Raw genomic sequence first — 13,799 nt, 5'->3', positions numbered from 1 at the left:
TGAATTTATTGACGTATATAGCACTGTTTCGAAAATCCCGCCACGCGTGCAGCACAACGTCAATACCTGCGCGACAGAGAACGCGCAGAAACTTTCTCCATGAGCTATCTACTATATACATGTACTATATACTTCATTCACTCAAACACCTTGCACGGTTCATGTCAAACGAGATACACGGAAACTTCATAAAAATCTTCATGTAAGTTCAACCCTTCAAACATAAATTAACCACGGATTATTTCTCTTATTATAAACTGTTATAAACTCCATGTATCACGCTGGTTCCGGGACATTTATTTAAACAAAATAACAGATCCCCAAGCGAAATTTATTCGAATCTGATATAAGCGTCAAAGGGCGCTGCCGCAATCAGCCGCAATCGGTGAACTGGTCAGTGAAGTCTTCGAGTTGTGAGAAGTGGGTGAGGTATTTGATTACGAGCGATTCTCCTAAATCCCCGTCGAAGATAAACATACCGGTACTCACTTTCTCCGTAAACAATTCTCTGGAAAACAATCCAAGAGTCTCGTTAAGTCTGCGACACTCGGCGATACACGGTTTACGCGTGAATTTCGATTAGCGTGGGTCGTCGATTTGGCAGATGAGTTGTCAATGAAAATCGACGCGGAATTATCTGGGGCAAAGGGCATCAGCCGCGTTGGAAAGTTGCCGAATTTAAATGCAAGTTGTCGATTCGCCGATCGCCCGACCAGGAACCTATGTGCACACTCTTCGGCATAGTGATCCGTTCCACGAAATATCGCTGTCGTTCCGCACACTTGTACCCGTCCGCGATCGATAAATAAACACCGTCGCTATTTCTCGCGATTGTTCGTTGAACTTCTCGGCCTTTGAACTCGAGAACGAAATTAAATTGTTCAGCAAAAGAAAATAGTACACAGGCCTCCGTTAGACACAAATGCGTTAGCGTAGACCAGTCGAAAGGGAAGCTATATTCGAAAGAAAGTAGTACCCAGTCCTCCGTTAGATACAAATGCGTTAGATAGTTGGCGTAGACCAGTCGAAAGGGAACAGTTGTCTTTGTATCGGAGCTATATTTGTAAAAAAGTAGTACACAGTCCTCCGTTACACACAAATGTGCTAAATAGTTGGCATAGACCAGTCAAAAGGGAAGTCTTCCTATCGGAGCTATTTGCAAATATAATCAAGAAAATGTCGCGGAGATTCTCTGTTGTTGACCAAGAACCCTGGGAACTCTTTCAGACATCCGCATCGACCAAGACTACCACCATGACCACCGCAGCCAAGTTGTACGGGAAGGATTTGAGCGAGTATGACGATGTGGACGTGGATGATCTGCTGGCACAGCTTACTCCGGAAGAGATCAATATGCTGGCCAAGGAGGTGGACCCAGATGTAAGATTGTTTGTTACACTTGTATCTGTGGAGAGATTGTTTTCTAACAGTTTTCCCATTGCTCTTGCAGGACAGCTTCATGCCGCCGTCCCAACGTTGCAGTTACGAATGCGACAAGACTCCCACAGGCCCCCTCAACAGGAAGAAACTTATCGAGCACATCAACAAACAAGCTTTGGAGACACCTGATATACCGGAGTTGAAGCCATTCGTACCTGGTGTTATTAGAGGCAAAAAGGTTTGTATTCTTTCTCGGATGTATGATTAAGTGAGATGAATAATATTGAAATGTTTTTGTTATTTTGCTTTGTAGTGGATTCCTCCTCCTCAAGAAACCGTGAAAGAGAAGGAAGTGGACGAACAGATTGCCATCGATCTTGGAGAAGAGTACGAACAAGCTCTGTCCAATGCTAGTCAAGAAGAAATCATCGATCTTGCTGGTAGAGTTGAAATAATGATTACAGCCAGTCCTCTGGCTGTATTTTCGAATTATACGAATTCGAAAAATTGCCAATTACGAATGTACGATTTTTGTTGAGCGCAGCTATCCTCGGATTCCATTCCATGATGAATCAGGACCAGTACCATGCTTCCTTGCTGAATTCTGGTCAGCCTGTTGGCCTGGGTTGGGACGGCGTTACAAAAGCTAGTCAACCGAAACCCTACCCGATGGATCCACCTAACGACACCGACGTCGATGCCACGATCAAACAAGTTCGAGAAGATGACGCATCGTTGACTGAACTAAACTGGAATAACATTAAAGTGAGTCCGCGCGAAGAGTTAATACTTTTGAATACACAGTTGTTAACGCCAATTCATTGTTCCGTAGAATATATCTGACGAAAAGTTTATCCAACTATTCGAAGGACTGGAGATGAATACGCATCTCGAATCTTTAAGTTTAACAAACGTGGGAGTCACCGATAAGACTGCGCAGAGGTTGGCGGAAGCCTTGGAGAAGAATTCTACCCTCAGAGTACTCAAGTTAGTATACCGTAATGCGTAGATGCGATTGGTAAAGATGAATAGAACGATCTCATATGAAATTTGTATGTTCTCAGCGTGGAAACGAACTTTATAAGCCCATCTGTGATAGTGAGGCTCATTAGAGCTCTCCTGAAAACAAAATCAATAGAAGAATTTCGGTGTTCGAATCAGGTAAAATATACGAATGATAATCACTAGATTGCGGATCTTTAAAATTTTCAAAAAATGTTGGAATAAAAAATTCGACAGTGATTTCACCTTCTTTAAATTCGTCTACAAAAATTGCATGTTGCATAAACATCCGCAGTCTGATAATTACAAGTCGATGTCGACTGAAGATCTTACTTAGACTAACACGCGTGCATTTCTGTTTGTTAACTCGCAGAGGTCACAAGTGTTGGGAAATAAAATCGAAATGGAGATCACTCAGTTGGTGGAACAGAATCCGACGTTGCTTCGACTTGGACTTCACTTGGAGTTCAACGATGCTAGACATCGCGTGGCCGCACACTTGCAACGCAACATTGATAGGAGTGAGTAAAACATTTTCGAGAACCAATATTTAACTTTAACTGTACATACTTATTAAGTAGTAATTAAAAACATTAGAAAATACCATCTTCCGCAAATTTGTATATCGTTCAATATACAAATTTACGGTCAGACCATAAACTAGCTTCGTTTTCACATAAGTAGCATAAGCACAAATTACTTAATTATCATTTATTTCAATCATGTTTACGTTACCGTTCCTTTCAGGTGTTCCAGAAATATTCTTTATACATCCTAATTGTTTTATGTTTAAAACAGCTCTTTACAGATTGTTTATTATACATACTCGAAGTATATAAACTGTACAGTTTAAAGAGACACTTTAGTATCATAAGGAGACTTAAATGTTGAATTTTTCGTTTAGATGGAAGCAATTGTATGGGGGACCATGGAGATCATTTGACGAAATGCTTCTAACACTTCCAACTCTGCTTCGTAGTCTCACATAGCGCTTTACTAGCTCATCGTCATTCATCCATTCATTCTGCTAAATTCATTTATTATTTTTCTAACTAGTGGCATAGAGGTAATTATGAGATCCCGGTGTGCACCCGTTTATTTCGATCACATTCCTGTTCCGTCGTCGCTTCCAGCTTGTTTAATATTAATAATAAATGAAGCACTTGTGGCTTGTAGCTCATGCTTCCTGCTTTGTCGCTTCATTAATTATATAAAGGATAAATATCTCGATTAGTTTATCAGAGGAAGCACACTTTATCGGCTTTCTGCTTAAGGGAAAATTTATTGTCCCAGATCAAAGTTCCTCTTTATCTTATAGCATGATCTAACACATTTCCTCCTCCCATTCAACTCTTTCTAATTTTCTCATTTATTTATCCAAGTTACATGTAAACGCAAGTTTGAAGTATTCGAATCTCTTCCCCGTTTTCATTTCTCAAGATTGCCGGCAAGCTATTTAGGATTCTAATCGTTCCTTTACTTTTTGTTAGTTTTACGTGTGGCACGTGCTAAGAAAGAGAGCGGTACACCCTCACAAAATTTCACTATACCCATAGGCACCGTAATAGACCGAACATAACGCAGATGAATGCAGTGAGTAGATATCTGTGTCGAAGAAAAATTTCGATTTCAGCATCTTCTTTGAGGATTTGTCTTTTTGTCCGTAATGGTCCCGAATGTTTTTCTGTCACGATCGTGTTAGTGCATTTTGCATCGATGAAAGTCCGTGTTGAAATCTCTAAAATCGTCGTGGCTATTTAAACAAATGTCCTCCCTGTTAAGCATGGTCTTACGAAACCGAGTACTGTCAAGATAAAAATGTTACAGTGTTAATATCGCGTTGATAACCACAGGATAATCAACTCCTCTTATCACTCATTTCGTGTCTGATAAGAATAATCACTCGCACGATACCTTTGTCTTCGCATGTATACTTTCTAGTCGGTTCGCGGAGCACATTGAAAAAGTGGATATTTTACATTACTTTGCAGAAATAACGAAAATCTGTCTATCCAAGTACGCACACTGATTAACAACTCAACATCCTCCGCACGATTACCTCCAGTTGCTCGCATCACGCTGTCCTCCTCTACACACATTATCGCATTGTTTACCGCAGAACAGTAGTGCATGGCATATCGCAAAGAAACCGCGAGAAAATTTATTTATAGGAACATCTCCGTCCGTCGGTCTGTGTTTCAAATTGTTTTATTGCAAGGAATAGGTCAAAGCTAGGAGAGATTATAGCGATCGAAGGATCACAATGGCGTGTCTACCTTCGCCGTTACGAGGATTTGGAAACGACTTTTAGTATAATGATTTATACAGGATGATACACAGTTAGATATTTCGTTTCGATTTCTCCTGGTTAAGGAAACATATATGTTATTTGATCTACAACACCGGTATACCACCCACCGACGAGAGACTCGGCGAGTCACAGCTGCGAACGATAATTACGACACCTCTATTCTTTCCCAACAGTACGGAAAGACCTAACGCTGCGGCTACAGTTCCGATTCTTTAACATGAACCACAGGAAACGTGCCTTGATTCAATGAAAGGTAGCTACACGTCGAGTGCTGGCTCGATCAGCGGAATGAACTGCTTGCGGTTGTTGTCTGTACAAATCGAATAATTAACGCTGATTATTTTTGCAGCTTCGCTAATCTCGCTTCGCAATAGGCTATATAGGAAGTGTACAAAATAGGAGTGCTCTTATAAATCTTCGTTCAGAGATTACCGAGAACGCGTAGAGAGACATCTTCCACGAATTTGTGTCTCGAAGACAAATTAAATAGCTGTAGAAACTTCTTCCACAAATGTCTATCTTGAAAATTTGTCGAGCAGCTATCTGATCCCCTAATTTGTGCTCGACAGGGAAAAGATGTTCCTCCGCAAACTATTGATCCGCCTTTGAAATAGCAGAGAGACTGAAACGTGTCACGGCTTCATCAACAGAGAAAACGCAGCTAAATGGCCGAGGACTTTTTTCATCGATCTCCACATGGTTTCGTTCGCCTAACACGCTTAGCCTATGACGTGCATGGGGGAGGGGAGGTGGCTCGGAAACAGAGTTTCGCGCTTGATCTGACACGTCGTTAACTGGGAATAGTGTTCGCGGGGCGAGGTTTAACTCCGGCGGACGGGTCTCGCAGCAAGGTTTAGGTACATCCTATCAAACCCGATGAAGTCGTGACGCGTTAATTTCCACGCAAAGCGAACCAGAGCCTCCCGGAGCTTTGCGTGACGTCCTCTCGACGTTAAATGTCGAGCAGCGAGCAGTTTAACACGTGCCGACGTGCCGTAGTGATGGGATCAAGCGTATCGCGAACTCGTATCTTCGACCCGGCGTAAACCGTATAGCGTGATTAGGATGAAACGAGTTTGTCGCTCCTTTCACGCTTCGTTCACCGATGCAATTTCATTCGCCCGCGGTGCTAATCGGTGGACAGATTTTATGCGTTTATCGGCGAAAATTACAGGGTGACAAGAAATAACGGAGTTAAACATTTCTTATTATAATTCTATCAAATCGACGAATCTTGAAAAACCATATGATAACAACCATAACATAGGCCTTTAGTATTCATATATTTAAGAAGTTTCGAAGTGGCCATCCTTTGAGCCGATTCAGAGGCTCAAAAGGTGTTTTGAAATTTTCGGCTATGGACCGCAGCTCTTCTGGCGTCATTCGGTCCCATACCCGGCGCAGAGATTTTTTCAGCGACTCGAAACTCTTATGGGGCTGAGCACAGGCCCTGGCTTCCAAAATCGACCAAACGCTGGAGTTTATAGAGTTGAGATCCGGTGAGTACGGCGGCCATTCCGCAGATGTGATGAAACCTGGAAAATGGGATTTGCTACGGTTTTCGTGGATCAAGGGGTCAAAATCAACCAAGAAGTGTATCGACGGGACATTCTCGAAGCCATCGTACTTCTGTGGGCTCAACAGCACCTCGACGATCCGGAATGGACGTTACAGTAGGATTCCGCGCCGGCCCACAGGGCGAAATCGACTCGGGAGTGGTGCGAAGCCCATTTTCCAGGTTTCATCACATCTGTGGAATGGCCGCCGTACTCACCGAATCTCAACCCGATGGACTACAGCGTGTGGTCGATTTTGGAGGCCAGGGCCTGTGCTCAGCCCCATAAAAATTTGGAGTCATTGAAAAAATCTCTGTACCAGGAGTGGGACCGAATGACGCCAGAAGAGCGGCCCATTGCCGAAAATTTCAAGACACGTTTGAGCCTCTGTATCGGCGCAAAGGGTGGCCATTTCGAAACTTCTTAAATATATGAATACTAAAGGTCCATGTTATGGTTGTTATTATTTGGTTTTTCAAAATTCGTCAAGTTGACAGAATTATAATAAGAAATGATTAACTCCGTTATTGCTTGTTACCCTGTAGAGTACAGTAAAGTCGCGATATTTTAGAGCAGGGACAAATCTCGTGCAGGGACACTATTTTTTCGGACGGCGTCGAAAGAACAAAGGAAGCCGAACGTAGAAAAGGACAGCATGTAAACACGGATCGCGCGGCCGAAGTGTATCGCTGTGAACCACTACTATGTAATCGAATTACAAAACTTCTTTATTTTTCACCAACTTATTTGTGGAATTTTTCGAGTGGGTAGGCAAGGGAGAATTTTCGTGGAGACACTCAGGGATAAACATCGTGACTTTACTGCAGATAGCTGTAATTTAAAACAGCATAAATATTCGGGGAATATTTATTTAACTTTCCTCAAATTGGTCCGAATTATGGCAGTGGCGCACCGGGTAAATCAAGCTAAAACTGTTCCGTTCTAACCGCGGCCTGCCACCGATAAACTTTTTCCCGCGTGCGCGCACGAGTACAACTCAATTAGCCCCGGTCGTTTGTGGAAAAAGTTGCTAGCCAGATTGCCGCTTTGCAGTTCAGATTAGCTGTTTACATAGGAGCGACGGATGTAATTTCTTTTTGTCACGCGAGAAAGTTCGCGCGAGAGCTTCTCGTCTAGAATGTCTTTTTTTTCATTTTCGCCAGATTGTTGTTCGCCGCGCTTCTTTCTTCTCGCGACATATTAACACTCTCGTTAATGTTTTCCTACAAAGTTCCGGTAGAAAAAGGTTACGTCAGAAATTCTTTTAGAAGCGGGAGATTTTTTGAACATTTATTCGTCTCTGTCCAGAGGGAATTTAACTATTTTTAAATATTGCAACATTTAGTCGAGACATAACCTCAGCTCTCCTTTATTTCAGTGTTCCACGTGATGTGCATCAACCTTGTCGTCGACAAACTAATCGATACTTCTTGAGTGAATTGCTTGCGACAAATAACACAGTTAGGTTGCGGATAGTCGCATTAATTAAGATTTTATTGTATTACTAGACTGCGTATTTTATGCATTTATGACGGAAATAATTCATATTTTTATTGATTGACCATATTTTTATCTCGGCCCTGTTTGTTGCTATTCAGGTAGAAAGTTTTTATTTTGCATAAAGATATGCAGTCTATTACACAATATCCGCAATCTATAGATCGAGTTTGACGTCTTGCAGTTCTGTTTTTCACTAACCGTGTGATTTTCAGAATTAAACTATTCGGAGCTTCCTTCCTGCATGAGAGAACAAGAGTGTGTAAGATGCACGAGAGGTCTCTACTCTTTTATGGGAGTAGAGAGCCTTTATGAACAAAGGAAGCTCCGATCAATAATCGAAAGAATCGGAAGACTATTTCCTGAGTCATTTTAATAATTGCTTCGGAACATACCAATTAAACCTATCAAAGAGAAGAAGACATTATAAAAATTTCTGTATTTCTCTGTTCTGCGTTTTAAAACGATTTTCAGAACCCAATTAAAGTTGAAGCTACAAGGAGCTACAAGCTGAGTATTGAAGTGTCCCTCTCGAAATGAAATCTACAAAGCTCCGCCCTTTGACTGAGTTAAAATCTGATTTGCCAATTAACAGCCGGCTAAGCAGCCGGAATAATTATTGTCTCATACAAATTCATCTGTGCACAAATGAATTCCTAGCCTTCAGAATCATTCAGCGACTTTATTTTAGATTCAGATCTTGTATCCGACAAATTGAAGGTTCAGTAATTATTCAGAAGGCAGAGCAAATTCTCAGGAAACGATGGAGATCATTTTAGTAGAACAGTTCGTTTGTAAATAAGGGTTGCAAATTAATTTGTACATCTAAGAGCTTCTTCTCTCGACGATCAGTGTGCACCAATGAATAATTAGAAACAATTTATAGTCTTCTGGTTCGGCTCGTTCGCTCGCTCATTCTTTGCATTCTTTTGTTTGAAGTTATTCTCTTAACGATAGAGAGCTCGACGAACAAATTCCACGATTTTCATGAATAACGAATCACCAAGAAAACCACAGGACACCCTGTACATACAACGAGGATGGTAAAAATCGATTAATTCGCACCTTTTCGCCATAAACAATTCGATGTATTGTTAAAATAATTAAAACTTTATTATTGTAGTATTGCATAGTTAAACCTAGTGTTAAAGTCATAGTGGATGGCGTAGCGTTTCAATTTTGAACAATATGACGCTGTGAAAATTAATAGCTCGATTGAGTGGCTGTAGTAATTAATGGGTAACTCGATATACAAGCGATTTGATTGCTATTTAGTAAAATGAAGCAATTTCGAAGTCTTGAAATAGTATAAATAGTACAATTTTTATCTCACAAAATATTTACATCGAAAATGGATAAATCGGTATGCAAAAGTGTCGAAATGCCTCAACCGGATCAGCATTACTGACGCCAATATTTCAAAGTCTACCTGCATTTTTTTCCATAACTTCCCATTACTATGGAAACAATAACTCAACGTCAAAACCTGCCAAATTTCCAAATTTACGATTATCAAGACCGTAAAGATGAATTTACGGCCGAATAAATTCATCCCTTCCGCCATTAATTACAACAGAAATAGCTAAAAATCTCGATAAACAAATTCTCCTTGCTCTCCTGAATCGTTACAAAATCCACCGGTTTAATTTAGCTTATATTTTAAATTTGATATATTTTATATTTAATATATCAATTTTTGTTATAAATACAAAGTATGAGGATTCCCAGGGTGACTAGAATCCACTAATTATGATTTCTCGTTGTCGAGGGTGCAAAGATTTCATCTTTTGTGATTACATTAATTTTTTAAAATTTTATGATTTTAAAAAGTTTACATATTTTAAAACATTAATATATTAATTTTTTGTGACCGATGATGAATTAAAATAAGCAGAATCGCGAAGGGTGCAAAAATCGATTTCCACCATCCCCTAACTTTCTCGAACGATTTCGTCTTCGCGAAAGAACCACGTGTGCGGTGTTCACTCCTTTTTGCAACCACTTTTGCCAGCGCCTAACCTTGACTGGCAAAAGATCCCCCCCCCGATCATGTCTCCCGTCATTTTCGATTAGCTATGATGACAGTGTTTCGGGTGTCTGTTGCAGTACGGCAGTCCCGGCTTGGGGTGGCGACATCTTAACGCGAAGTGGCGTTCGCCTAGGTATTATTTGTACATATATTATATATTTATTTACCATATATTACAAACGTATATATATACATATATATACAGTACACCTTAAGATATAAAAAAAGCAACAAAAAAGAAAAAAAAAGAAAAAAACACACGAAAGAAGGGAAAACCGAATACGATTCACTAGTACATTACATACACGCACGCACAGACACACACGCGTTCTCTCGCACCAGCCGATCTTACACGAAAAAAAAAAAACAACTGATTATAGTTCAGCAGGATCGACGAGCATAACGACCGATTAAATAAAAAACAAAAAAATGTGCAGGCTTTTGTCAGAGGACGCTTCATCCTTTTTTTTCCATTTTATGTATTAATTATTATATGCCTATTGTCAGATTATATGTGTCAGAATAAAACGTTGTCGTTCTCCGGCGTCTCGTTTCAATTCCAACTCTTCATGTATTTCCGTACTCCGATACACACGCGCGCACACACAGCCACACGAACACACGTGTAAAACATGTTTTTGTTTTCCAAGTATGCGATTTTTCCAATCGCTTTCGCAGCGTCGATCCTCTCTACCGTTTTCCTCCTTCTATCGAGGACGAACCAGATTCACGAAACACCGCTGTACATACTGTTCGTTTTGCATGAGTATCTGTACTTTAGCGCAAATAAACCGCTGTGGCACTCTACCACCCCATTATTCACCCCCCTCAGATCGCGAGATCGATCTCACGACGATCGATCTCCCGGGGATCGAGATCTGCGATCCACGTTCGACCCTTAAACCACAGTTCTCTTCTCCTTGTTTCTTCCATTTCGAAATCGTGGCTTGTCTCGCGTAGGGTGTTCCTGGATTATTTGGAAATATTTTGTCAGCTCTCCTGTTCATCATTAACAATTGTTTTGAAAGTACTGTTTTGGACGTGAAAATGCGAGAAATCCAAGTTTCGATCTTGGAGGATCAATGGTTCAAAAGTTACGAGCGTTTAAAGTTGAGCGATTTACAAAACTGTCAATCGCTGAACTTTAAACGTTCATAACTTTTGATCCACTGATCCCCCAGGATCAAAACTTAGATTTCTCGGATAACATAGGAAAAAGGCAACAATTTTTTGAAATTTTTAGATCAAGAACATTTCAGTTTCTTGAGATAGTCCTGAAAGTTTGTTAATAGTGTTTGTCCGTATAATTTGGGCACACCCTGTATACCGTACGAGGCAAGATTTTTCAGAGATATTATTTGGAAAGTTTTTCGATTTATTTATATTAGAACGTAAAATTTGCGGACGAATGTTTTCGACAGCGTGAGATTACGTTATCTAAAAGAGTAGGGTGTTTCACAGTCGCATAAAATGTAAGTACTCCGTTCACTACCTTTTCGTGTAACCGATCTTTTTGATCAACAGAGAAACTGAATGTCGTCTGAAATAATCATTCTGATAGTAAGAGAATATACATACTGCGCCATAAGCTTGAAAGTGTTGCACTGACCCTCGCGGCTCTCGCATTTACTAAAAACGAAAGTATACCGAAACAAGATACATTGACGTTGCAGTTAATTAACATTTGTAGCATTTACGAGCGTGTAAATATTCATTGGATCGCATCTGAACCATTTACACAGGACTCTTGCAATTATTATTAATTCTACCATTATTCACTAGCCATAACTAGACTATAAATTTCATACGTTTACAGCAGATATGGATATGCGACTCATGCTCAAATAAAAAGTTTATCAAAGGTTTCACGTTTCTGATTTATTCTTAATTTACAGATTCACAACACCCGCAGTTCAATAATAATAATAATAATAATCTAGTTTTACGGCTGTAGACTGTTCGACGAGTGATTGAATATTTATCGAAACAGTGATATTTATAAAATTCTGTAATTCAATAAACTCTGAACTAGAGAATTACGTTAGAAAGTAAAGATCCGCAGTCATTTTATAAATATTGTGTTTTTGATAAATTTCCAGTTGATTTTTCTATACAGTGTTGTGCAGAATCTAAGCCAATATTTAAGCCGAAATGATTTTCAATTTTCCGCAAGTACGAAAATTTGTTCGTAGCCTGGGCAAGTCCCAGAACGCTCCGCGAATATTTAAGCAGGGTCGACTGGAGAATTCGCGTTCGATTCCGGTTTAAGGGTTGAATATGATTCGCTGGCTCGGAATGGTAATTGTTAGCGGTTGGCGAAACTTCTCCGGGCGATAACAACGAAAATATTTTCCGGGCGTAACGACGCGTATATCACGCCGTCGTCCGGTAGTCGTTTTTATCGGCGTGCGTGCTCCCAAGTTGCCCGGTTGATTCCGAGATTGTTCTATGCAACGAGTAGTTAACTACATGCAGCTTGTATCGCGCGGGTGCCACGTGTTACTTCATATAATAGCACGCTTAAACCTATCCACCGTGACTTTTTTAAAGCTACTCCCCCTGATACACGGCCGCGGCGTAATCGAAGAGCTTACACCCACGCCGCGCCTAGTAATGGCTTCTACTTCTACCTGTATTACCCCAAGCATTCCCGGCAATTTACTCTTACAACCATTCGAAACGATTCCAATTGCGTTACACTCCCGTGCGACACCTAAATTCTATTCTAGAGGTCTAAATACCTACTATCCCCTCTGTATACTAATTTACCGTGTCTAGCACGGAATTGTTTTGCCTGAAAGCGCACTTGAGAGGAAGATTTTAAGATCGTCGATACGTTTTTATACAACACCCTATAGATTTTATTCTATATTCTTGTAGAGCGTCGAAAGACGAATCCAACGACTACCATGAACGTACCATTACGATCATTCGCTCTCGAGATATCCGAGCCTGAATAATTTCTAAAATGTTCAAAATAAAAATGTTATTTTTCCAACTCGAATATTTCAAGAGTGAATGATCGCAATAGTACGGTCATGGTACTCGTTGGAATCGTCCTTTGACGCTCTACAAGTACATCGAAGAAAAAGTATAAAATTTTGTTGTTGAAAAATCCTTGAATTCGAAGTGTTCTTGAAAAAATTCTTCCGAAAATGAATAGTTCTCGTTGGGTTTTCATTATCTGTTCTCATTACCTTCCCCCCCATGATGCAACCGTTCCAGTTGTTCAGCAGTTTTAACACTCCGAAGATTTATTGTATCAATTATCTCTCAGCCAGACCTTCTGAAACTTTTAAGAGGCCCTAATTTCGGCTAACACTCGAAGATAGCCGAGAGCTCAAGACTTTCAGAACTTTCCTCGTAAGTTTGAACAGACTCGAAGCGTCTCGAGCCCATCGCTAACTATTCCCGAGCGATTTATAGCTTCAAAATTTCTCCGGCCGCGGAACACCTCGGCCATTTGTTTAAATTCATAGCCGGACGCTTTAGGTTACGCGAGCCTGCAACTTGGGAGCACCGTTTTTGCACACTGCAAATTACTGTGCACCGGTAAAAAATGTTCGATCAAACCAATCAAAAATGTTTGCTTTAAGGAATCACTGGAAATAAATAAATTAATTTCTTGTGAACAAGGTCTCGAACAACATTGATGGATTTGATCGAACATACGCAAAGGGTGGTCACACTGAATTTTACAACATCTCGACACGGACACACAAGCACACATTTTTTTCGCACTGCACTCGCATACTTTTTTAACGTATGTTCTCAACGTTTTTGTAGTTAGAACTCGATTGATTTTAACGCGCACGTATTTTGACCGCACACACACACACGATTTTGATTCTGTTAATTAATTGATTCGATTAAGGTAGATTAATGATCTAATTAAGGTTGATCTCTGTGAAAGTAGAGGATTATGATGTTTTTAACAAGTATTTAGAAGTAATAAGTTACTCCGTTGGTGTAAGTAGTACTAACGTTGGCCAACAAATTTCGTATATCGATGTTCACTAATATA

The 13,799-nt window shown here is 40.3% G+C and overlaps 1 protein-coding gene across 16 annotated transcripts in view; it reads left to right on the top strand.

Annotated features, from left to right (window-relative positions):
* The window catches only part of Tmod (tropomodulin), an 85,820-nt gene that overhangs the window by 56,981 nt on the left and 15,040 nt on the right, over positions 1 to 13,799 (top strand). For 5 of the 16 annotated variants that reach the window (XM_076431368.1, XM_076431372.1, XM_076431373.1 and 2 more), the window contains 9 exons: positions 1,228 to 1,380; positions 1,451 to 1,618; positions 1,694 to 1,820; positions 1,925 to 2,145; positions 2,213 to 2,367; positions 2,445 to 2,541; positions 2,756 to 2,903; positions 4,867 to 4,946; positions 9,853 to 10,317. In XM_076431368.1, coding sequence (XP_076287483.1) covers positions 1,228 to 1,380; positions 1,451 to 1,618; positions 1,694 to 1,820; positions 1,925 to 2,145; positions 2,213 to 2,367; positions 2,445 to 2,541; positions 2,756 to 2,903; positions 4,867 to 4,943 — 1,146 coding nt within the window. In that variant the 3' untranslated portion in view covers positions 4,944 to 4,946; positions 9,853 to 10,317. Of the gene's footprint in view, positions 1 to 58; positions 203 to 276; positions 482 to 1,227; positions 1,381 to 1,450; positions 1,619 to 1,693; positions 1,821 to 1,924; positions 2,146 to 2,212; positions 2,368 to 2,444; positions 2,542 to 2,755; positions 2,904 to 3,286; positions 3,976 to 4,866; positions 4,947 to 9,852; positions 10,318 to 13,799 lie in introns of those variants that run through there. The other 11 variants (XR_013009722.1, XM_076431377.1, XM_076431379.1 and 8 more) reach the window with 11 other exon arrangements.

This window comes from Lasioglossum baleicum, chromosome 10, assembly GCF_051020765.1.
Source record: "Lasioglossum baleicum chromosome 10, iyLasBale1, whole genome shotgun sequence".
Classification (NCBI taxonomy): Eukaryota; Metazoa; Arthropoda; class Insecta; order Hymenoptera; family Halictidae; genus Lasioglossum; species Lasioglossum baleicum.
The sequence above is the reverse complement of the archived record's forward strand: the minus strand, read 5'-3'. Positions and strand labels throughout refer to the sequence as shown.